Source organism: Henckelia pumila, chromosome 3, assembly GCF_033568475.1.
Source record: "Henckelia pumila isolate YLH828 chromosome 3, ASM3356847v2, whole genome shotgun sequence".
In the NCBI taxonomy this organism is placed as follows: domain Eukaryota; kingdom Viridiplantae; phylum Streptophyta; class Magnoliopsida; order Lamiales; family Gesneriaceae; genus Henckelia; species Henckelia pumila.
This window is the reverse complement of record NC_133122.1, coordinates 72,985,928-73,012,977: the sequence shown is the minus strand read 5'-3', so window position 1 is coordinate 73,012,977 and position 27,050 is coordinate 72,985,928. Positions and strand designations below refer to the sequence as shown.

Here is a 27,050-nt window from a genome sequence, read left to right as displayed (position 1 = left end):
AAATGTTCTATGTTTGTTAAGTTTAGAATTTATACTCTTGTGCAAGAATTAAATGATTGTTTTTTTTTTAAAAATTTTAGAGATGGAATGGTCAAATGTTTTGGAAAGAAAATATTATGGAATGATTTATATGTACATAAATATATGCAACTATTATGGAATTATATGTATATATATACATGTATATTTAACGTTTCTCGTGAAATTTTTTTTTAATATTGAGGGATGTAATGCCGAAATTTATGGGATTGTATATTATATCTACATGTATAATAAATATTTATAATGTATTACGCATGATTTTTCTTTGAATCTTAAAGGATTATTTAATTTTTTAGAAAGCAAATATCATGGATGTAGTGCTGAAATCATGAGATTGTTTGTAAATGTTCCATAATATAATTAAATTTTGTGTTTAATATTCGAATGTCGGTCTTTCGGCAATCTAATTATGAAGTAACTGATTTAAAATTTTGATCTGAAGCAATATTTTATTTCGAATAACAGTGAATTATAATAATAAATAAGAAATCAAAAAAAAATCTCTAAATTTTAATAATAGATATAAATTGAGATACATATAAACACGTCATCTGCAAAAAAAATTTAAAACAAACTAAAATGGTGTTATTTTTGGCCAAAATATTTCTCTTTTTAACAACTTAGTTTTCAGAATTTTAATTATATATATATATATATATATATATATATACATCTATATATAAACACATCATATATAAATAAATAAAAAAATCATCTGTTGAATAATATGATTAAGTATATTTTTTATTAACACAAATTGTGTTTCCGTTTTTGGTAAAAAAATTTCTTATTTTAGTAATTGAGTTTTGGCGGGATTTTACCAAAAATGACAAAAACTATGTTTTTATTTATATATAGATATAGATATAGATATAGATTATTATATTTTTACGATGTACACCCGCAATCGTTACTTTTTGGTGAATATCGAATAAAATTCTAAGATACCACAATAATTTGCAAACTAATCTAGTTAATTAAACAACACTGAGCGAGCTTTAACAACAAACTCGTCTTAAAATATGTCATCGACCAAATGCCTACATATTTCCCCAATTCGGACATCTATTCGAGAGCAGTTTGGATTTTTTTTTTTATGCCCATGAGTTGTTGGTTGTGATTTCGGAAAATTAGTATCCATAGCTTTTTGTTTTCTCAAAAGTTATGATCGATGATAATATAATATTCAATTTTTTAAAATCATACAATCATATACTATTTTTATTTTGTTATATCTCAATAGTATTTCTTTCTATAGTTACACAATCTTTGCAACTAATGAGAATATTTGAGCGTCCGTCTCTTCACCGAATGTTAAAAGGAGTAGTTAGTGTTTTCAAAAACAAAAAAAACAAAAAAGGAGTAGTTAGCAAAATAATTTTGGTCAAATATATATTATAAAAATGATCTCAATTTTTAATTACACTCAAGTACACTTGAGGTGTCTATGTTTTCATCGGCGTCGACATTTTTTTCATCTCAGACAGTTCCGGTGCTTTGCCTCCCCGTAAAAATATCTTTAGATATTCGTTAGAGTTATTTTTAAGAAATGAAATTTGATCAAGGTTATTTTCCCGAATTTCCCATGCTAGTTGTATATACGTTATATGCAAATGTTTGATCGCTCTTACAGTACAGACAATTACTACAACCAAAATTATATAAAGTTAATTGTATATATACCCTTATGAAATCTTACTAAGAAATGCATATTTGAAAAAAATTATATTAACTCCATGTGTTTTCAGATCTTGTGTATACATATCCATATATTTTCAAATTTTGAGTACGTGCAACCTGTCCGTACTGGCTTTCAGAGCTACGTGTGTTCAAGATTTATAAAATAGGAATTTAATGATCATATGTGATTTTTAACAATCTCAAGATTTAAGAATTAAGGATAGTATATGTAATTAACAAAATTCAAAAAACATGATGGGACGTACTTTTTTTTGGAAAAATTGATTTTTAGTCATTTATTTATGTCTTTTTGTTTGCTACATAGATAAATTTTATTTTTAGTCTTATATGTTTAATTTTTTGCCAATTTTGTCTGGATCCTTATAACTAGTTTGGTGTAAATGATAAATGATGTTGGGGTGCAATAATTTTTTCTGTTGGTAGAACGATCGAACCATGTCGGTCAGGCTACTGTGCGATTTAAAAGATTTGAGTTGCACCATTACCACAAGCTGTAACTTTTGTTAAAACGGCAAACACTCGGTTATAAAATTGGTATCAGAGTCAAGGTCACGTGTTCGATTCTCATTGATTGGAAGGAGTTTCATTATTGAGAGAGAGATTGTTGGGGTGCAATAATTATCCTTGCTGGTAGAGCGATCAAACCATGATGCTTTTGTTGTTGTGCGGTTTAAAAGATTTGGGTTGAACTATTATCACCAACTATAGCTTTTGTTAAAGCGACAAACGTTCGGTCCTATAAATGGAGTATTCATTAATATTTATTAACATATATTAATATATATATATATATATATATATATATATATATATATATATATATATATATATATAGTAATTTTCAGCTGCCCAACCATTCCTACAATAATAGTAGATAACAACAACGCTTCCTAGAGCAACTTAGGGGATACCAAAAACTTCAAGAACAATGATTCTTGGATAACACACTCGATCTCACTTTAGAAGTGGAACTCACACAAATCTAAGCACGTAGAAAATTCTTTCTGATGTGGAAGATCGGACATCGCCGCAACCACAGAGCATACTAAAATTTATCTAAATGACTAGGCTACAAAAACACTCTATATTGCTTGTGTGTGTTTTTGGGATTTCTTGGGATGATTTTGAATCAATGCAAATGAGGCTATTTATAGGCAAATGTTTGGGGTTGTTGAAGTGTGAAACCATGGTGTGAATAACATCAAGTTTGATAGCCACCATGGTTGAATTTTGAATTGTTGAATCCAAAATGTGTTTGAATTCCAACAATTCTCCTCCTCAAACTCATTTTGTAGATTCAATCAGACCCGCTGCACTTCTACAACTTTCCAACTTTTCTTTTGGCAATGACTTTGTGAACATATCGGAACCATTTTCATCAGTATGTATCTTCTCAAGATGTAACAACTTGTCGTTTAACGCATCTCGGATCCAATGATACCTCACATCAATATGCTTTTTATCTTGAGTATAAACTGGAGTTTTTACTCAGATGGATTGCGCTCTGACTATCACAGTAGAGCGTAAACTTGTTTTGCCTTAGGCATAACTCTTGTAGAAACTTCTTCAACCATAGAAGTTCTTTGCATGCTTTGGTCGTGTCTATGTACTCGGTTTCTCTTGTGGATAATGCCACACACTTTTGAAGTTTTGATTGCCATGAGACTGCTCCCCCTGCAAATGTCATCAAGTATCAGGATATGGACTTTCTAGAATCAACATCACCAGCCATATCTGCATCAGTGTATCCTTCTAACACAGGTAGGTTAGTTCCAAATCTCAAACAAAATATAGAAGTACCTCTCAGATATCGGAATATCCATTTCACTGCTGACCAGTGATCTTTTCCAGGATTTGAGAGAAATCGACTTACCACGCCAACTGCGTGAGAGAGGTCAGGTCTCGTACACACCATTGCATACATCAGACCGCCGACTGCTGAAGCATAAGGAACACTTTCCATTTATTTCTTTTCTTCATCACTTGTGGGACATTGAACTGAACTTAGTTTGAAATGCCCTGCAAGTGGAGTGCCAACGGTCTTTGCCTTATCCATTTTGAATCTTTCAAGAACTTTCTCAATGTATTATTCTTGAGATAACCACAGCTTTTTATTTGTCCTGTCCCTGGAGAACTTCATTCCAAGAATCTATTTCACTGGTCCTAAGTCTTTCATTGCAAAAAACTTGTCAAGCTCCCTCTTAAGCTTGTCTATCTTGGTTGAATCATGACCAATGATCAACATATCATCAACATACAACAACAGTATGATGATATCATTGTCATCATATTTCTTAAGAAATACGCAGTGATCATAACTGGTTCTCCTGTACCCGTGACTCATCATGAATGAATCGAACTTTTTGTACCACTGCCTTGGGGCTTGCTTCAATCCATACAAGCTTTTGTTCAACCGACAGACCATGTTTTCTTGGCTGATCCATATATATTTCTTCATCTAGATCACCATGAAGAAATGCGGTCTTGACATCAAGTTGTTCTATCTCCAAATCCAAACTAGCAGCAAGTCCAAGAACAACACTGATAGAAGACATATTCAACATTGGTGAGAAAATTTCATCAAAATCAACACCTTTCTTTTGGTTGAAACCTTTTACGACCAGCCTCGCTTTGTACCTCAGTCGTGATCCATTTTCTTCAGTCTTCAACCTGTAAACCCATTTATTTTTAAGTGCTCTCTTACCTTTTGGTAGATTTACCAATCCATAGGTATGATTGTCATGAAGCGATTGCATCTCATCTTTCATCGCTTTGATCCACTTATCTTTTTGGGCATTTGATACAGCTTCTTTAAAACTTTCTGTTTCTCCTCCATCAGTGAGCATCACATATTCATGTGGAATGTATCTTGTAGAAGGTATTCTTTGTCTGGTTGACCTTCTAATCCCTGTTTCAGAAGCTGAATCTAAAGAGTTGTCTTGAGCATCATCTGGTTCAACTAAATCTTCATGATCACTCTGCATATCTCCCCCATGATCACGAACTATGGGTGAACGAACTGGATCTAGATTGACTGGGATTTCTGAATTAGATTGTTGTGATTCTTTATTGTGTTCAAAATCACAACCAATCTCATCTTCAAGAAATACAACATCTCGGCTTCTAACAATCTTTTGATTTACTGGATCCCATAGTCGATATCCGAACTTTTCATGGCCATAACCCAAAAATATGCACTTTTTGGATATATTATCAAGCTTGTATCTTTCATCTTTTGGAATATGAACAAAGGCTCTGCATCCAAACACTCTTAAGTGTTTGTATGAGACATCTTTCCCAAACCAAACTCTATCAGAAACATCACCATCTAACGGAGCTAATGGAGAAAGGTTGATCAAATCAATTGCAGTTCTCATAGCTTCACCCCAAAAGGAATTGGGCAATCTGGACTGAGATAGCATGCACTTTATCATCTCACAAATTGTTCTGTTCATTCTTTCAGCCACACCATTGTGCTGTGGTGTTTTTGGAAAACTTTTCTCAAGCCTGATTCCATGAGTTGAGCAATATTGCTCAAATGGACCCCTGTATTCGCCATCATTGTCTGCGCAAACAAATTTCAACTTCATTCCAGTTTCTTTTTCAACTTTTGCGTGAAAATTCTTAAAGATCTCAAGAACATGATCTTTAGATTTTAACGTAAAGCACCAGACCTTTCGGGAGAAATCATCAATAAAGGTCACGAAATAAAGAGCATCGCCGAGAGTTTTGTCTTTCATGTAACACAAATCTGTGTGCACTAAATCCAAACATTGAGTTTTTCTAGATGGAGAAAAAATTTGAAATGCAACTCTGTGTTGTTTTCCAACTAAACAATCAACACATGTTTTCAAGTGCATACCAGATACTTCAGGTAGGAGTTTCTTTCTAGCCAAAGTTTCCATTCCTTTTTTGCTTATATGTCCAAGTCTCTTGTGCCATAATTCAATGGTGGAATTCTTCGTAGATACAGTAACCTCTCCACTGGATACCTTTGCATGCATCAGATAGAGAGAGTTCTGCTTCACACATTTAGCGATAATGAGAGAACCTTTGATGAGTTTCCATTTTCCTTCTCCAAAGTGACTGACACAACCTTTATCATCAAGCTTTCCAGCAGAAATGATATTAAGTCGAATATCTGAAACATGGCGAACTTCTTTGAGAGTGAGACGAGATCCTGTATCTGTCTCCAAGACAATGCTCCCCATACCAATGACTTCTGTCATACCTTGATTGACCATTCTAACTTTTCCAAAGTTTCCACTTGAGTAGGACGCAAACATATCTCTGTGTGGAGTGATATGATATGAAGCTCCAGAATCAATAATCCAATCAGTTTGTTGGTATGATACGTTGAAACATGCTTCATCACCAAGAATGATAATATCTCCATCAGATGTAACTGCAGCTGTGTCTTTCTCTTCTGACTTTGTACCATTCCTTTGATCTCTCTTCTTTTTCCTGCATTCTCTTTCGTAATGGTTTGGACCTCCACAATAATGACACTTGAATTCTTTTCTGGTCTTATACTTCCCCCTGGATTTGTCTCTTCCTTTTTGAGGACCTCTGGTGTAACTTCGTCCTTGATTATCAACCGTTTCTGTGACCAATGCCTTGGTTTCAGAGTTATATTCTTGCTCTTTTCTTCTAGACTCTTCAGTGAGAAGGCAATCTTTGACTGTTTGTAATGTCATTTTTTCATCAAGAGCAGAATTATTGAGCGATACCACGAGAGTATCCCAACTGTCTGGCAAAGAGCTCAGTAGTAACAAGGCTGTAACTTCATCATCTAGGGCAATCTTCATGGTGGTAGATTTGTTGATTAAACCCTGATAAGTATTTAGGTGCTCCATCATATTTGCACCTTCTTTGTATCTAAGTCGTGCGATACTTCTGATAATTGAGGCTTTGTTCAAGGCATTCTTTCTCTCAAACATAGCTTCAATTTTTCTCCACAAAGCATCGGCTTTATCTTCGTTTTCAAAGTTATGGAAGATACTATGTTCGATAAAACTTCGTATGTAACCGACAGTTTTTCGATGTAGTATAATCCATTCTTCATTTGATTGATTTTCTGGCTTGGCTTCATCACCACTCAATGGCAAGTACAAATCTTTGCAATATAGCAGATCCAGCATGCTTGCCTTCCATATGGAATAGTTTGACCCGTTCAGTTTGAACATCCCTCCAAGGGGCTCCTCCATTGAACGTGGCTCTGATACCACTTGTTGGGAAAGATAGCCAAAATTAATTGACTTTTATATAGCAGAAGCTTTTGATTCTTTTCCCCTTCAGTGATACTATCGGATCAAAGTGTTTCCATGATATCAATATCAATCAAGATAATATGAACGAATAAGAACGACACAAGGATTTTTACGTGAAAAACCCAAATTAGGGAAAAACCATGGGACCGAAGTCCACCAAGAAAATCTTCACTATATCAATAATGGGTACAACACATTCCTACAATAATAGGAGATAACAACAACGTTTCCTAGAACAACTTAGGGGATACCAAGAACTTCAAGAACAACGATTTTTGGATGACACACTCGATCTCACTTTACAAGTGGAACTCACACAAATCTAATCACGTAGAAAATTCTTTTTGATGTGGAAGATCGGACATCGCCGCAACCACATAGCATACTAAAATTTATCTAAATGACTAGGCTACAAAAACACTCTATATTTCTTGTGTTTTTGGGATTTCTTGGGATGATTTTGAATCAATGCAAATGAGGCTATTTATAGGCAAATGTTTGGGGTTGTTGAAGTGTGAAACCTGCATGGTGTGAATGGCATCAAGTTTGGTAGCCACCATGGTTGAATTTTGAATTGTTGAATCCAAAATGTGTTTGAATTCCAACAAAATATAAATATTCAAGGAACTAAGTAATTAGTATATTAAATTCAATGAACACATCAAAGAATCGGTTTTTGCATCACCCATAATGTCTTGAAGGGGAATCCGAGTAGCTCTTCAATTGTTTGTTCATAGATGTAAATCAAGAAAGATAATTCCAGAAGTCAATTTTGGAGATAAGCACTCCCATGAAGAACCAACAAGGTAAACATAAATGAACAAATTTTAAAACTTTGGAAGTACCAAAATAAAGGGGCAAAAACATTATGAGTACCCATTATAGGAAATTCTATTGTCATATCTCTGAAAAGAACATTAATTTTTTGGGTTAAGAAGATGTATATACTTGAGATGAGGAAGAGTCATGTTCTTGATGAGAGTTGGATTTTTGGAGACAAATTCCTTTCATTCATCTTCATCTATCCTTCCATCGCCTTTTGTATCCGCCTCAGAGAATGTCTAATTATAAAAGGAAAAAAAAAAGATTAATGGAGTGAAAATCTGGACATTCAATTGAGAGATCAAGAAAATGCAGAAGCTAAATTAGTAGATCTTATCCACAATTAGTTCAATGAAATCCTCTGATAATACGAGGTCCGATTCTTGTAATACTGCCAACACCATCTCTCTCAGCTGTTAATTTTTGCAAGTGTTCAGATTATTTAAAGCTTACACAAGGATTCGTCTTCACGTCACCACTGACTGACCATGCTCTATTTATTTGCCTCCAATTCCTAGAAAGATGAAATAAAAAAAAGTAAAACTCACGGAAGAATTGCTGAAACCTCCAAAAAATCCTTGCATTCACTTCTCATAAGGGGCTGCAGCACACCATCGCTGTGACATGAATTTTTGGATCCTAAGATTTTGCATATATATATATATATATATATATATATATATATAACGTTGAGATCGATAAAAATGGAGAAGAAGCTTCACAACTTTATCCTCATGTTCTAAATTAAATCCCAGCTTTATCACTTGAGGGCATTTACAAGAACAAAATTCAATCAAACAAAGATATAATAAAAAATATACAGCATGCAACATTGACAGGTGCCCATGACACATTGACCACCCACTAGGTTTATTCATTCGAAAAACATTATTCTGAGAACGACAAATTTTTTGATCAAACTACCCCTATAAATGGATTATCTAGCTCAATGCAGGGACTAATTTTGACAGCTAAACAAGATAGTGCATCACTATTACACGCATATCCAGATCTGTCAATGTTTGTAGCAAAGGAATCGTCGCCTTCTTCTATCATATCTTCAACTACTAACATTGTTCTTGTGTTTTGGTCTAAGGAAATAGAACTTCTTTGACTCTGATGCCTCTAAAAATATATGAGTCTGGTCCCTCCAGAACCCGACAGCCTATACTTGGGAAAGTACCTCCAAAATCCACTAAGTTATATTATATGTGAAAGCCCAAGCTGGATAAAAGCCCAACCAATAAAAAAAGTAAAGATTATATGTGAGAGAGCAAGCTGCTGAGCCCATTAGGCCAAGCCTTGTCTGGGAAGCTAGGGAAGAAGCCCGACCTGAGCCCAGCAGGATAAGTGTCAATAAGAACGCAATAATGTCAGATACGCTTGGAAGATCTCGAAAAGATAAAGAAGATCCCGATAAACTCAAAATTACGATTAGATTATCCGGATGGCTCGAAATTCTAGCCGCCATGGCAATAGAGTCCTATCGGTATCAGTCTCCTACATCATATAGAACTATACTCCAATAAGAATTCTACTCCTACGAGATAACGACCCCTCATGCGCCTATAAATATCAGGTATTTCTTATGGTTTTACACATTCACTTTTTCTCACACATTCACTTACTCATATTCTCTTGCTCTCTCAATTTTATTACGCTATTTGTCTTCTGAGCACTGACTTAGGCATCAGAGGGGTCACGCCGAACATACCTTCGGCACCCCCTAACCCTATTTTTGTCTGTGGAAAACTATGTTTGCCCAACCCGACCCTTATTGTTGAATATTTAGAGATCCACTCTACCAGACCGAATCCGAGATAAAATTTTAGTATAATCAAACTCCATTCCCAAACCAAAAATAAAAATCGAAGTTGAAGCCGTCATTGCCGAGAAACAGAGTAAGAAATACCATAGTACCTTCTTTTTATGCACTTTTTTGGCTACCATATTACAAATATGTGTTCTCTACATACATTTTGAGATTAGATAGTTTTGAAGATAAGTACAATCTATTGAAATATATTCTATATCTTAGAATATATTATATATTATCTTTTTTATATTTTATATATTGTATTTTCTTTTATTCTTCATAGGTTTCTAGTTGTATATAAATACGTCTTGTATTTCTTCATGGAAATATATAAAAATTATATTTTCCATCAGTTTTTACATAGTATCAGAAGTCTCTGGCATACGCCACTAAAACCCTAACCCTAATACACCAACTAGTCGATGCCGCCGTTTCTATGGCCGCCACCACCACTCCAGTCGCTACCCCTGATACTCCGATCTCCTTCAATGTTGCAGCTCATGCGCCTTTCAAGCTCACCTCCTAAAACTTTCTCTCATGGAGTCTGTAGTTCATGACCCTCCTTACTGGTCATGATATGTTTGGTTTTGTTGATGTTTCTCATCCTTGTTCAGCAAAATTCTTCACAATCGCCACCACTCAAACGTTGAATCCTGCGTACACCGCCTGGATTTGCCAGGATCAACTGATAATATTCTCATTGACTTCCTATATTCTTATTTGATTCCGTTTATTGCTACTGCCACCACATCAGCAGACCCTTGGAACACCCTTGCCCTCACCTATGGCAAGCCCTCTCGTGGTCGCATAACCCAGTTAAAAAAGAAACTGCGCAATCTAGTCAAGGGCTCTCAGTCCATCACCGAATTCATGTAGTTCATCAAATCCAAAGCTGATGAACTGGCTCTCATGAACTCTCCTATGGATATTGAAGATCTCACTATCATAGTTCTTCATGGCCTGGATGATGACTATAAAGAACTTGCCCATGCCATTCAAGCCCGAGATACTGCAATCTCGTTTGAGGAACTACATGATAAGCTCCTCAACCATGAAGCTCATCTTGCTTCTCGTCGGGATTCCCAGATAACTATTCCGATCATCGCCAATACTTTTGCCAGATCGGCTGGAAACGACCGCCGTCCATGTATACACTACAAGAAAAATGGCTAAAGACAACGGATTTTATCCGTTGTCGTAGGCTGCAGAAAACTGTTGTACTTTTCGATGTTGTTGAAAGCGCGCCCAACGATTCTTTGTCTTTTCTCTCAACGACAACGGATTTATCTGTTGTCTATTAGCGGACTTTTAAAAACGCCAAAAAATACAACAGTTTTAAAATGACAAAGACAATGGATAAAATCCGTTGTCGTTTCTCAAATAAAAAACAAAAAATATTTAATATACAAATTTTCAATATTATAAATAAATCAAGATTTAAAATTTCCAAAATTAAATTTAATATACATTTTTCAATATTACAAATCAATCAAAACTCTAATTTTAATTCAATCTACACTATAAAATAGTATGAACAAATCTATATAAATTAAATTGGAACACTCGTTTCAGCATAGATTTTCATCCACTTGTATCCACTACAACAAAGAACAAAAAATGATATAGAAATTTAAAGGCGAGAAAGATTTAATCACGACGCAACTTCAAAAAATAATAAAAATTATACTAACTCAAAACTACCATTTGATCATCTAATTAAATCATTCTCAATCATAACATGTCATTTTAAATCAATATAGTACTAAACTCAAAATTACCATTCGATCAGATACTGTAATCATTTGATAACTCAAAATGTTCATGTTGATCTGACTGCCATTTCTTCTTTTTTTTTTGTCCGAAATGTCGGGAAATCTGAAAGTAAGGTTGGAGCACTGACTAAGCAGAGTTGTCGGACTTCCTCAAATAAAAAAGATTTTCAAATAGCATTAAAAACTTTTATCTTTCAAATTATATTAAACCATCTTTAACTAAACTTCTAGGCGCATTGTTGCATGAGATGTCCGTGTTGACGCATATAATCCTTTTATAACAATTCTAAACTTGGTGTTGATGATAACTTAAAAGAATGAAGAAAGATTTACTAATATAAGGAAGTTGAAAAAACAGTAAAGAAACAGAGGAGATGAGCTTAAATTCACACTACATTAATTGATAAACAAATAGCCTATATATACTAATACATAACTGAACGTTGAAGGAAAAATAAACACTAACCCACTAACTGCTAATGCACAATCCACTAATTACTAACTTCTTTGACTAAGTAAAACAAAGACTCATATGTAAACTAAATAAAACTATCAACATTCACTCCCTTAAACTGATGACCACAATCAGTTTAAAAAAAACAAGTCAAACTTTGAAGCTCCTTGTGCAAACACCAAGTAGATTCCTCAGCTTCTGAAAAACAGGAACCTTTAGAGATTTTGTTAAAATGTCAGCAATTTGGTCTTCACTCCTACAGTAAACAAGGTTAATGACACCTTCATTTGTGAGATTCCTCAGGAAATGATTTTTCACATCAATATGTTTACTTCGGCCATGTAACACTGGATTTTTTGAGAGCTTTATTGCTGAAGTGTTGTCACAAAAAATCTGTGTAGGTCCATCTTCCTTGAAATTCAGCTCTTTGATGATTTTCTTTAACCAAATGGCTTGACAAGCACAGGATGTAGCAACAACAAATTCAGCTTTTGTAGATGATAATGTGACAATAGGTTGCTTCTTTGATGACCATGAAACAGGCCCTGTTCCTAACATGAAAACATACCCAGATGTACTTTCTCGATCATCTAAGTCTCCTGCATAATCACTATCTGTAAAGCCAAGAAGATGTGATTTTTCTCCAGTCTTGTAGAACAATCCATACTCCTTGGTTCCTTGCAAATAATGAAGAATTCTTTTTGCGGCCAAGAGATGAATCTAGGTAGGACAATCCATGTATCTGCTAATCATACTGACAGCATGCATTATGTCTGGTCTTGTAGCTGTCAAGTACATTAAACTCCCCACTATCTATTTGTAAAGAGTGTCATCAACCTTTTCTCCTTCATAATCATTCTTTAACTTCACCCCAAACTTAGATGGAGTACTTGCTAGGTTGCAATCTTTCATCTGAAACCTGTTCAAGATATCTTGCACATACTTCTTTTGAGAAATAAAAATTTCAGCAGAAGATTGCACCACTTCAATGCCAAGAAAGTAATGCATAATTCCAAGATCAGACATATCAAATTCATTCATCATGGAATTTTTAAAACTTCCAAACATGGATGTATCATTTCCAGTGTAGATTAAATCATCTACATACAAACAAATTACGAGCATCTTCCCACTATCTTCAAACTTAATGAAAAGTGTATATTCATAAGGACATTTTTGAAATCCTTGATCCAAAAAATAAGTTTCTTTACGGTTATACCAAGCTCGTGGAGCTTGTTTTAACCCATATAGAGCCTTTTTTAATTTATACACTTTATGCTCGTAACCAAGTTTCACATAACCGGGAGGTTGATCAATAAATACCTCTTCTTTCAAATCGCCATGGAGGAATGCCGATTTTACATCCAATTGAAAGATAGGCCACGAGTTTTGGGCGGCCATTGCAATCAACATTCTAATTGTATCATGCCTTGCTACCGGAGCAAATATTTCTTTGTAATCAACACCAAACTCTTGTTTGTAGCCCTTTGTGACTAAGCGTGCCTTGTATTTTTCAACCTCACCATTTTCCTTCAGCTTTGTCTTGTAAACCCACTTTACACCAATTGTTCTTTGACCTTTAGGTAGATCACATAGCTGCCATGTAGCATTTTTTTCGATGGCTGCAATTTCAGCATCCATAGCCTTCCTCCATTTTGCTTCTTTGACAGCCTCTCCAAACATGGTAGGATCACAATATGAGAACAAAGCAAAATGTGTAAGTGGGTCATCACTTTGGTCAAGTCCAGTTACCTCATAATTAGACATCCATCATGGTCTTCTTCGAACACGATGTGGCCTTTGTGATTGAGCTAAAACTGGACTAATGTGATCATTTGGTATGGCTTCCTCTTCTTGCTCACCCTCCATAGGCTGCTGCTCTTGCTCATCATCATCAAAATCTGCTGGAATATTTTCTTTAACATCATTTTGAGCCCATGACCAGCTGGTTTTTTCATCAAATACAACATCACGACTAATAACAATTTTCTTGGTATTAGGATTGTATAGCTTATAAGCTTTTGTCTTATAACTAACACCAAGAAATATATATTTTTCCCCTTTGTCATCAAGCTTCGTCCTCTTTACATCTAGAACATGGGCATAAGCAATACAACCAAAAATCCGGAAATGATCTACAACAGGTTTCCTTCCACTCCATGCTTCCTCAGGTGTCATATTTTGAACAGAAAGTGTGGGACTTCTATTCAATATATGGACTGTCCAGTTTACTGCTTCGGGCCAGAAATTTTTTGGAACTCCACTTGTTCTCAAAAGACTTCGCACCATATTCATTATAGTGCGATTCTTCCTTTCACATACTCCATTTTGTTGAGGCGTGTAAGCTGCTGTTAGTTGCCTCTTGATTCCATGAGTCTCACAAAAATTTGAAAACTCATTTGAATTGTATTCTCCACCACGATCAGTGCGCAGAACTTTTATTGTTCTTCCAACTTCTTTCTCCACCAGCACTTTGTAGTTTTTGAAGGCTACAAAAGCTTCGGATTTTTCCTGCAGAAAATATACCCAAGTTTTCCGACTAAAATCATCAATGAAGGTAATTAGATACCTTTTACCTCCATTTGACTCTGGATTTATCGGGCCACAAATATCGGAATGAACTATCTCCAAAACTTCTTTTGCTCTCATTGATTTCCCTTGAGGAAATTGATTACGGTGTTGTTTGCTAACAACAAAATCTTCACAAACTTGGGAAGAAGGTACAAGTTGAGGAAGGCCCATCACCATATTTTTCTGTTGTAGAGTTCTCAATCCACCAAAATTTAGATGCCCATATCGAAAATGCCATAACCATGCTTCATCTTTCAATTTTGCATACAAACATGAATGAACTGTATTGTGGAGATAAAGTGGAAACATACGATTAGCCTGTTGGAAAACATGTTCAGATCAATTAAGAATAGATACCCGGTGCAGCGGAAGTTTAAAATTTTATTTTATTATATGGAACGATTCCATATATGGGTATCAAAACTTTTACGATTAAATTTGTTCAAATAAAAATAAAAACACAGTTAAATTTTTACCTCGTCAAGAAAAGGCTTGATCGTGGACTCCAACAGAATTTAATCTGCTCTTCTTGTAAATCCCGAGAACCGATGACAGTCACGATCTAACTCCGGAATTAGGTCCACGAATGAAAAACAGAAACCCTCTGATTGACTGCACTAGAAATCAATCAGAAGTTTTACGTAGAGAATAAACAGATATGATCTGTTAATTCGATTTGTAATTTTTTTACAAAAATCACAAGTCGAATTTTCTCCAAAAGGGACAGAGGAATTTTCGAAAAACCTATTGAATAATATAGACTGATTTTTGAAAATTGCTAGACTGAAAGCTTGTGTAATTTTTGAACACAGAACATATATTTATAGATAATTTCTAGACTAGATTAAGTTATAATTGCATTAGGACTCTAACTCCTTAGGGCCCACAATCCATAACTTAAGCCCAACAAGCCAAGCCCGTTGTTCTAGAAATTAATATAAAATTCATCGTGACTCCGATTGATAAACTGATTTTACCAATGTGCACAGAAACCATTTCTGCATCTTTTAAAGTCAAGATAATTTTTCTGAATCCGAATTCAGTGATTTCCAAAAATGTCCATCCCTATGTCATTTTAGGAAATCCCACTCCCTTTTAATTAAGAAGTCCAACTTCTCTTTCATTAAATTTAACTCTTTAAATTTAACTATCTCTATGGGGTTTTAGTAATCCATTACTGGTGTAACCCTCAATGGTTCAGGAATACAGCTAGCCGTGGGCTCACAACTCCTTGTGACTCGGAACAACAGTTTCCGACTTACCCATCGAATCATGGTAAGAGTGCCTAGCAACATCGCCCCATGATTCCCTAGGTATTACTGATAGTGCCTGCAAGAACCAGTAGATTTTGGTTAGCATACAGTACGGTCCCTTCAACCAAATATCCCGATCGAATCAACAACCATTGGTGCATCGAGAGTCGTTCGAGATTCGATAACTATGCATAACATCTTGGAGATCTATTAGTGATATCGCATGTGTTACTAGGAACACCAAGTAACCTAAAACACATCAAGTACTCTGGCCAGAGATTCGTCACACTAATATCTCCTCAGATCGCATAGGATATCCACACTCGCAAGTATGTGGTGAATCCTTGACAACAAAGCATCGACTCCTATATGTGTCGTAACTATACCCAATCCCGACACCTGATGACCCCAATAGAGTCGGTAAACGAGTCAAAGTACAGTACTAGCATATAGAGTCTCAATGATGTTTCAAGTAATAAGAACTAATGGTGTACAACCAAAACCGCGGACTTTATCCACTCGATAAGTGATAACCACTTGGAAAGTCCGAATAGGGTAGTTCGATCATTCATCATATGAATATCCATTTGCATGATTTGAACATCTCTATGTTCCATACCAATGAAACGTGGTACTCGGCATCGCAAATGCTAGTCTCAATCTCGAGCGATCCTTATCCTTATTTGCGGATGGCTCAATTGACTAGGAACTGTTTAGAATATACAGTGACTATAAGATGTGTTTCATGATAGCCATCCCCATGTGCTACCACATCTTACATACACTATAGTATATTCAAGGTCTTTATCAAAACAACAATAGTATATCATAATATAACAATATGAAGAAAGACAAAGTCAATGCCATTATAAAAGTGTAAATTATATTAAACAAAAGATTGTTTTACATAGAGTCATAAAAGCCCTTAGCCACAAGTTGGCTAACCGGGCACCCACTCTTTCAATCTCCCACTTGCCCTAAAGCCAACTAGTCATACTACATAATCCCATTGCTTCGCGATGTTTGTCAAACAATGGTCCTGGCAAGGGCTTAGTAAGTGGATCAGCGATATTGTCTGTAGAGGCCACTCTTTCGACAGTGATGTCTCCTCTTTCCACGATCTCCCGGATGATGTGGTATTTCCTAACCGTGTTGTCACAATACACCGGGACTGGACGAACAGCTTGAGGAATTACACCCAACTCTTGGATGAATTTCCTTATCCAAACCACCTCTTTAGCTGCAGCTGATGCTGCAATGTATTCTGCCTCAGTGGTGGAATCCGCTGTGGTGTCCTGCTTGGAACTCTTCCAAGAGACAGCACCGCCATTGAGCACGAATACAAATCCAGAGGTTGATTTCGAGTCATCCACGTCACATTGGAAGCTAGAGTCGGTATAGCCTTCCAACTTCAATTCTCTCCCTCCATAAACCATGAATAAATTCTTAGTCCTTCGCAAGTACTTAAGAATATCCTTCACGACTTTCCAATGCATTTGACCGGGATTGGCTGGGTATCTGCTCGTGACGCTCAGAGCACCGGTCTGGTAGATATTATCCCATACATGATACTACCTATGGCTGATGCATATGACACGTGTGTCATCCTCTCTTGGACCCATCCATTGAAAACCTTTTCAATATGGTGTCGATGTAGGTTGATTGAGTGAGTCCTATCATTCTTTTAGATCTATCTCTATAGATCTGAATTCCTAGAATATAGGATGCCTCACCTAAATCCTTCATCGAGAATCTACCTGATAACCATATCTTTGTTGACTGCAACATCCCTACATCATTCCCCATGAGTAGGATGTCATCAACATAAAGTACTAAGAATATTACCGCATTCTTAACTACTTTCTTGTACACGCATGGTTCCTCCGGGTTCTTGATAAAACCAAAATCCTTTATCGTTTCATCAAATTTCTGGTTCCAACTTCTTGATGCTTGTTTGAGACCATAGATTGATCTCTGAAGCTTGCATACCTTATGCTCGCTTTCCATGGATGTGTGTCCCTCAGGCTGCATCATATAGATCTCTTCCTTAATGTTTCCATTAAGAAATGCAGTCTTTACATCCATTTGCCATATCTCATAGTCATACCATGCTGCTATGGCAATAAGAATTCTTATGGACTTGAACATTGCGACTGGTGAAAAGGTTTCATCATAGTCAACTCCTTGTCTTTGAGTATAAACTTTTGCCATCAATCGTGCCTTGTAGGTCAATACCTTTCCATCAGGCCCAAGCTTTCTCTTGTAGATCCATTTGCACCCAATTGGAACAATTCCATCGGAAGGATCTACTAAAGGCCAAACTTGGTTAGAATGCATCGAGTCTATTTCCGATTGCATAGCTTCAAGCCATAAATTCGAATCCGCATCAGAAATTGCTTCCTTGAAGTTTCTTGGATCACATCCAATGTCAGGTTCACTTTGATCCCCTTCAAGAAGAAGACCATATCTAATAGGAGGCCTAGAAGTCCTCTCGGATCTCCTAGTAATAGGCGTGTCTTGTGATGATTCTTGAGGTGTAGGATCGCTATTTTGTATCTCGGGTTCTTCTCGAATTTCTTCTAGTTCCATCATCTTGCCTTTCTTATCCAATAAGAACTCCTTCTCCAAGAAGGTGGCATTCCTTGAAACAAATACTTTTGTTTCAGCAGGATGATAGAAATAATATCCGATTGAATTCTTCGGATACCCTACAAAATAACATAAGGTGGATCGACTATCCAACTTATCTTCCACTGTTTGCTTCACGTAAGCAGGACATCCCCAAATCCTCAAGTATGAATACTTTGGAGCTTTGCCATTCCATAACTCGTATGGTGTTTTATCTACTGCTTTAGTGTGGATGTTGTTTAACAACAATACCGCCGTTTCAAGCGCGTAGCCCCAAAACGAAGGTGGGAGCTTAGTGAAGCTCATCATGGATCGAACCATGTCCAACAAAGTTCGATTGCGACGCTCCAAAACACCATTCAGCTAAGGTGTAATCGGAGGAGTCCACTGAGAGAGAATCCCATTCTCTTTTAGATAGTCCAAAAACTCGGTACTTAAGTATTCTCCACCTCGATCCGATCGAAGTGCCTTAATACTTTTACCTAGTTTGTTTTTTACTTCAGCCTTGAATTCTTTGAACCTTTCAAATGCTTCAGACTTATATTTCATTAAATATAAATACCCATACCTAGAATAATCATCGGTAAAGGTAATGAAGTAGGTGTTGCCACATTTAGTACCAATCCTAAATGGACCGCAAACATATGTATGGATCAAATCCAACAGATTTTGACTACGCTCAGATTTCCCTTTGAAAGAAGATTTAGTCATTTTTCCCTTTAGGCAGGACTCACAAGTAGGTAGAGAGTTAATATCAGACATATCAAACATGCCGTCTCCCACTAGCTTGTTCATCCTCCTTGAGGAAATATGACCTAGCCTAGCATGCCAAAGGTTTTCCGGGTTTTGACTATCATTTTTCCTTTTAATTGTTGTTACCGGTTTATCAACATAATTAATTGGAATATCTTTTAATTTTAAGCTATATAGATCGTTTTCAAGTTGTCCATTTCCAATCAAACATTCATTCTTGTAAATATTGCAAATCCCATTCACAAAATTGCAAGAAAAACCATCTCTATCAAGCATAGAAATAGATATAATGTTTTTGATCAAATCCGGAACATATAAAACATCTCTCAAAAATAACTTAAAATTGTTCTGCAAAACTAAATAAATGTCTCCTATAGCTTTGGATTCGACTCTAGAACCATTCCCGAGCCTTAGCTGGGTCTCACCTATCCTTAGCTTATGACTTCTTGTCATCACCTTCAAATCATTGCAGATGTGAGATCCACATCCGGTATCCAATACCCAAGAAGAAGTATTAAGCGAAACATTTATTTCAATGTAAAACATACCCTTTGTAGTTCGCAACTGTTCGAGGTATTTCTTGCAGTTACGTTTCCAATGACCGGGTTTTTTTTGCAGTAATGGCAAACGTTTTCATCTTTTATCCCAATTGAAGCCTTGACCTTTCCCTTCTTATTTTGTACAATCTTCTTGGGCGGGGCAGAACGTTTCTTACCCTTTCCACTTGGTCCTTTCTTAGAGTTAGAAGAGGAGCCAACCAAGAGTACCGGTTTATCCTTCTTTAGTGTGGCTTCATATGTGACAAGCATATTGACCATCTCTTCAAGGGTGGCCTCTATCTTGTTCATATTGAAGTTCATCACAAAACCGTCAAACGATGAAGGAAGTGATAGAAGCAATAAGTCTGCGCTAAGTTCATGCTCCAAAGTCAAGTCGAGTGTTACCAACTTTTCAATGAGCCCAATCATGCGCACTCCATGCTCACGGACTGAAGTCCCATCTCGCATGCGGCTCGTCATGAGCTCTCTGACGGTGGCATACCTCTCCGACCTTGACTGAGCTCCAAAGAGTTCCTTGAGGTTCTTGTGAATGTCAGCAACATTCACGGCATACTCGAATCTCCTTTGAAGCTCATCAGACATCGAAGCCTGCATGTAGCATTTGGCCTAGATATCATGGTCCCACCATAAATCAAGTTTGGCCAACTCTTCCGGACTTGTATTAGCCGAGGATTCCTTCGGAGGCGGCTTCTCTAACACGTAGAAAGCTTTTTCCAAAGTAAGAATAATTTTCAACTTACGGAACCATTCCGTATAGTTTGCGCCAGTCAATTTGTTTTGTTCGAGAATTGAAAACAGTGGATTACGAGAAGTCATTGTAATAGTATACTGTAAAGGAAACAGACAATAATCAATGATTGTTTAATTAATTTACTAAGACATAAAATATGGCGAATTTTAATTTTATGAATTACACTCCCACTATTTTAACAATTTCACTACCCTCTAGTGAAAACGGGAAACTGTTTTCCTTAGTGAGAACATGGAGTCCAATTGACAAATCATGATCCCGAATAATATCAGCCAACCATAATTTTCAAAAGGTAGAGCCCAATTACTTTCAAAGTAACCCCCATGTTTTTACCTCATGTCCAATAAGGGCCCAATAATATGACGCCGTTTCTTGTGACATGTCAAGATAACCCATCAATATTAAGTTGTGATGGACGGTTGCCATGTGGATCCCCAATAATATGAGCCAATCCCATGGGAGTTCCACCCAACTTACAACATGTGTCGATCCAATGTACAGATTTCCGACGAACGGCCCCCCCCAATAATATGAGCCGGACCGTATCCGCGGGTAGCATCTCATACATTGATCGTTGATGGAAGGTAGGAATATTTAAACAATATTTAAATTCCCTTTTTATTAATCTTGATATCAATTTTAAATCATATTTAAAATGAGGGATTTTTAATTTTGAAAATTTGTCTCATCATGCAATTTATGTATGCTTGCGGGATTCATACAATTTAGTCTAAACATGCATACATCAATAATATCATATATTATTTAAGTATGATCGATCCCATTAACTAATCGACCCGTGGTTGCCAATCACGAGTCTTAGTCCAATCCTAGGTGATATGCAAGTATGCAATGCAATCCTATTACATTGAGCTTCCAATTTACATTTCTTCGGTCTTCATTGTCTGCTGGGCCCACCATTTCTTCAAATCTTTGTCTCCCACTAAGTCTAATAAATTTACAATAAATTTCGATAACAAATATGTGATACATTTTAGGGGTGAGAATGGGCCATAAACCAGGCCCACTTTTATTACATATGACAATCATATTGGGCTATAAATCAAGCCCATTAATAAAATCCAACAACAATAAGACAAATGCAAATTACCTAACATACACCTAAAACATTGGTCATGGCAATCGATCATCCTTTATCCAATAATTAATTCAATAATTAAATAATTGGATAAACATGCAAAGGCATCATAATTTAAAAGATAAAATCATATTTTATCTTATCCATCCATAAGATCATATCTTATCATCAATTGTACCAAAATAATTAATTTTATAAAATTTAATTTAACGGATAAAATTTATAAATTTTCCAAAAATTCAAATTTATCCAAAAATCAATTTTAAAATTTTCGGACTCGAACAATTCGATCCGATGCCTCGTGAACCAATCAAAAACAATTTTCGATCGGATCAAAAACTAGAATTTCAAAAAAAAAATTAAAATTTTAATTAAAAATTAAAAATAATTTTTTCGGGCTGCCCGGGACAATCCCGGGCAGCCCGTGCCCCAAAGAGGGGCTCGGGCAGAGCAGCCCGTCGCTGCCCCGGGCAGCGACGATCGCTGCCCGATTTGCCCATTAAAATTCAATTTTAAAATTTTCGTTTTGTTTCAAAAACCGAGGCTTAAAAATTTTGTACGATCGATTGATTTAATCGTTTGATCTGAGCAACCTGTCTCTGATACCACTGTTGGAAAACATGTTCAGATCAATTAAGAATTGATACCCGGTGCAGCGGAAGTTTAAAATTTTATTCTATTATATGGAACGATTCCATATATGGGTATCAAAACTTTTACGATTAAATTTGTTTAAGTAAAAATAAAAACACAGTTAAATTTTTACCTCGTCAAGCAAAGGCTTGATCGTGGACTCCAACAGAATTTAATCTGCTCTTCTTGTAAATCCCGAAAACCGATGACAGTCACGATCTAACTCCGGAATTAAGTCCACGAATGAAAAACAGAAACCCTCTGATTGACTGCACTAGAAATCAATCAGAAGTTTTACGTAGAGAATAAACAGATATGATCTGTTAATTCGATTTGTAATTTTTCACAAAAATCACAAGTCGAATTTTCTCCAAAAGGGACAGAGGAATTTTCGAAAAACCTCTTGAATAATATAGACTGATTTTTGAAAATTGCTAGACTGAAAGCTTGTGTAATTTTTGAACACAGTACATATATTTATAGATAATTTTTAGACTAGATTAAGTTATAATTGCATTAGGACTCTAACTCCTTAGGGCCCACAATCCATAACTTAAGCCCAACAAGCCAAGCCCGTTGTTCTAGAAATTAATATAAAATTCATCGTGACTCCGATTGATAAACTGATTTTACCAATGTGCACAGAAACCATTTCTGCATCTTTTAAAGTCAAGATAATTTTTCTGAATCCGAATTCAGTGATTTCCAAAAATGCCCATCCCTATGTCATTTTAGGAAATCCCACTCCCTTTTAATTAAGAAGTCCAACTTCTCTTTCATTAAATTTAACTCTTTAAATTTAACTATCTCTACGGGGTTTTAGTAATCCATTACTTGTGTAACCTTCAATGGTTCAGGAATACAGCTAGCCGTGGGCTCACAACTCCTTGTGACTCGGAACAACAATTTCCGACTTACCCATCGAATCATGGTAAGAGAGCCTAGCAACATCGCCCCATGATTCCCTAGGTATTACTGATAGTGCCTGCAAGAACCAATAGATTTTGGTTAGCATACAGTACGGTCCCTTCAACCAAATATCCCGATCGAATCAACAACCATTGGTGCATCGAGAGTCGTTCGAGATTCGATAACTATGCATAACATCTTGGAGATCTATTAGTGATATCGCATGTGTTACTAGGAACACCAAGTAACCTAAAACACATCAAGTACTCTGGCCAGAGATTCGTCACACTAATATCTCCTTAGATCGCATAGGATATCCACACTCGCAAGTATGTGGTGAATCCTTGACAACAAAGCATCGACTCCTATATGTGTCGTAACTGTACCCAATCCCGACACCTGATGACCCCATTAGAGTCGGTAAACGAGTCAAAGTACAGTACTAACATATAGAGTCTCAATGATGTTTCAAGTAATAAGGACTAATGGTGTACAACCAAAACCGCGGACTTTATCCACTCGATAAGTGATAACCACTTGGAAAGTCCGAATAGGGTAGTTCGATCATTCATCATATGAATATCCATTTGCATGCTTTGAACATCTCTATGTTCCATACCAATGAAACGTGTTACTCGGCATCGCAAATGCTAGTCTCAATCTCGAGCGATCCTTATCCTTATTTGCGGACGGCTCAATTGACTAGGAACTGTTTAGAATATACAGTGACAATAAGATGTGTTTCATGATAGCCATCCCCATGTGCTACCACATCTTACATACACTATAGTATATTCAAGGTCTTTATCAAAACAACAATAGTATATCATAATATAACAATATGAAGAAATACAAAGTCAATGCCATTATAAAAGTGTAAATTATATTAAACAAAAGATTGTTTTACATAGAGTCATAAAAGCCCTTAGCCACAAGTTGGCTAACCGGGCACCCACTCTTTCATAGCTGTCATATGGACTTGAGCAATTAAGCCCAACTTTGCATCTTGAATCTGACATACTCCATCTTTGATAAAAATCTCATATCATTTTTCTTGTAATTGACCCACACTAAGCAGATTGGTCTTCAAATCTGGCACAAAAGGACATTAGATATACTGTGAGTAGAATTCCCTTTCGTTTGGATTGTTACCTTTCCTTTTCCCATAACAAAAATTGTAGAGTTGTCACCAAACTTAACAGAGCTGCGAAAGGATTCATCCAAATCAGAGAATGCTTGCTTATCTCCGCACATGTGATTGCTGCAACCGGTATCTAAATACCACATGTTCTGTGGAGTTTCTTCCTTCTCATGGCACACCATCAACAGAGACTCTTCTTCTTCTTTTTCTGCAAAGTTAGTTTGATCTCCACTATAAAAAATGGTTGGACATTCTGACTTGTAATGACCATACCTATGACATTTATAGCATTCAACATTCGATTTGTCTATTGACTTTGTTCTAATTGAAAGATGGCCTCCACGTCCTCTACCTCTTCCTCGAAAATGAGTCTCTTGATGATGATTTTGCTACTGGTGCCAACTATCATTGTTGTTTATACCTCCTCTGCTTTGACCTCTACCTCTTCCTCGACCTCTATCAATTCTACCATGTGTAGAATGACTTTGTGATATGAATTTCAATGCTTGTTCTTTCTTTTCTTGTTGATTTATTTTCTGTTCATGAACCAACAAAGAACTTTGCAATTCATCAATTGAAAATGAACTTACATCATTAGCTTCTTCTATGGTGCAGACAACAAAATTAAATTTTGGTGTCATGGATCGAAGAACTTTTTCAACAATGAGAACATCATCTGTCTTGTCACCAAGGATCCGCATTTTGTTAACGATTGCCATCGTTCTTTCAAAATAATCTGTTACAGATTCTCCGGATTTCATTTGAAGCATTTCAAACTCCAAACGAAGTGCTTGAAGCTGCTGCCTCTTTGCCCTTGCTGCACCTTGATACTTCTTCTTCATGGAATCCCAAATATGATTTGCGGTATCCTTGCAAAGAATAGTTTCCAAAATTGAGCGGTCAATAGATTGGAAGAGATAATTCTTTGCTTTAAGATCCTTCAACTTCAGTCCCTCAAGCTCAGTCTTTTGCGCATCTGTCAACACGATCCCTGCTGCTGGTTCTGCTACACCAGAAACAACAACCGTCCAATATTCTTTGGACCTTAAGAAATTTTCCATGAGCATACTCCAATGGTCGTAGTGACCGTCGAAGCGTGGAATAGCAGGCTGCACAAAATTTTCGGAAGCCATTAACAGGCTTTGATACCACTGATAACTTAAAAGAATGAAGAAAGATTTACTAATATAAGGAAGTTGAAAAAACAGTAAAGAAACAGAGGAGATGAGCTTAAATTCACACTACATTAATTGATAAACAAATAGCCTATATATACTAATACATAACTGAACGTTGAAGGAAAAATAAACACTAACCCACTAACTGCTAATGCACAATCCACTAATTACTAACTTCTTTGACTAAGTAAAACAAAGACCCATATGTAAACTAAATAAAACTATCAACAGTTGATATAAAAATGTTTGTCCATATTGGGTTCCATGAAAAATAGGATGTTGGAATTTACCTATTTCTGGATATATGGAATTGTAGTGAACCTCAGCCCAAAAACTCATGAAGATAACTGCAGAAGAATTGGAACCCAGAAAAGAAGGATAATAAATTAAAATTGAAAGAAATGAGCAATGGCAGGATGCATATGACAATACACTGAAGAATATATTCAATTATACTTGTCACATGCAGGAACTTCATACTGACTAATAAGACTAATGTTAATTCTTTCAGACTTTTGGATACTAGGAAGAATCTCAATGCAGCATGTGTCCTTGAATGATGTTATCACAAATATTTTTACACCATACTGCAGCAAAACAATAAAGTGAATCACTAAATTGAGAGAAGCGGTGGCGTTTTCCCATTAGCTCATGTCTTCGAAAAATAGAAAAAAAAATAATTAACAAGAACATAAAATCAGATAACAGAAGCTAGAGTTCAGAGGTCAAGAAAGTGGAACATATTATTGAAATAATGCAAAATAAACAGAGACTCTCAAGCTGACAATCGATTATTTTATACATTTTTTTATTACTTTCACTATATATTCAACGTGCATCTTCATATTTATGACTCCATTTAGCTATTGTGCGGTCATCGCATACCATAATATTCTGTAGTTTCACCTACTGTGCTTGCAAACTTCCTTCATAGCAATTTTCTGTCCTATCACAACAACCCAAAAAATTGTGCTTCTTAAGTTTTACCAAACTGTTGAATAAATCACACAACCATTAATATCATCAAACACTTATTAATATCATTAAACACTACCGAAAACAATAAGAAATACGGGATCTTGCGGGGAGAGAAGGAATAGTTGTAGCACAAGGTAGCCGCATGTCATCACACTGAACCCAAAAAAAACATATACAAGATCATGTAACGTGTCCAAGTCTGTCAGGTAAAATAAAAGGGTAGATTTGTGTAGATCAATATCATTAAACAACATCCTAACACAAATCACTTGCCAAGGCAAATAAACAAAATAATTACCATTATATATAAATAGTTAAATACCATTCCTAGCTCCGACAACAGAAAGTTTTCACTTTGATTCTGTTCCATCCCTAAGAGTTGATTGGACAATCAGTAAACAATTAATAAGAAAAGAAAAAAAGAAGATACAATAGAATACAGAGGATTTATATTTGTTACTAACTTTTTTGTGGTTCTGAGCAAAAAAGTAAATAGGATCTTGCATTGATTCTTGTGGAGTTAGCTTGAAGAACTGCAACACAATGTATCCACATTTCGTAATGCTGCAAAGGCAAAAACAGACATTTTTACCATTCGCTGGTATGAAAGCTCTACGTATCTGTGTTAGAAAATATATGAGAGGATTATGACAATTTATTATTCATTTGGCGAGAAAATACAGCTACAAGAATTATATATGACATGAAAAATGAAAGTT

General features: G+C 35.9%; 1 protein-coding gene and 1 non-coding gene across 2 annotated transcripts; both read right to left on the bottom strand.

The window, feature by feature from the left end:
- Positions 1 to 7,670: 7,670 nt before the first annotated feature.
- LOC140893662 (small nucleolar RNA snoR60) lies at positions 7,671 to 7,742 on the bottom strand. The gene has a single exon (XR_012153255.1). It is a non-coding gene; the product is annotated as a small nucleolar RNA snoR60 (small nucleolar RNA).
- Positions 7,743 to 13,647: 5,905 nt separating this feature from the next.
- LOC140889014 (uncharacterized) lies at positions 13,648 to 25,308 on the bottom strand. Its single transcript, XM_073296709.1, has 3 exons — positions 24,597 to 25,308; positions 24,187 to 24,383; positions 13,648 to 14,766 (listed from the first exon to the last, which is right to left on the bottom strand). The coding sequence occupies exons 1-3, from the start codon at positions 25,306 to 25,308 to the stop codon at positions 13,648 to 13,650; spliced, it is 2,028 nt and encodes a 675-aa protein (XP_073152810.1).
- Between the last annotated feature and the right edge of the window lie 1,742 nt (positions 25,309 to 27,050).

Bases quoted from the DNA above. Each gene is read 5' to 3' on its own strand.
- LOC140889014 (XM_073296709.1), bottom strand. From the start codon at position 25,308: ATGGCTTCCGAAAATTTTGTGCAGCCTGCTATTCCACGCTTCGACGGT. The intron at 24,384-24,596 runs GTATAAACAACA...CTAACTTTGCAG, and splicing joins TAGAGGTCAAAGCAGAGGAG to AAAAAGAAGAAGAAGAGTCT. The intron at 14,767-24,186 runs GTAACAATCCAA...GTTTTCCAACAG, and splicing joins TTGTTATGGGAAAAGGAAAG to GCTAATCGTATGTTTCCACT.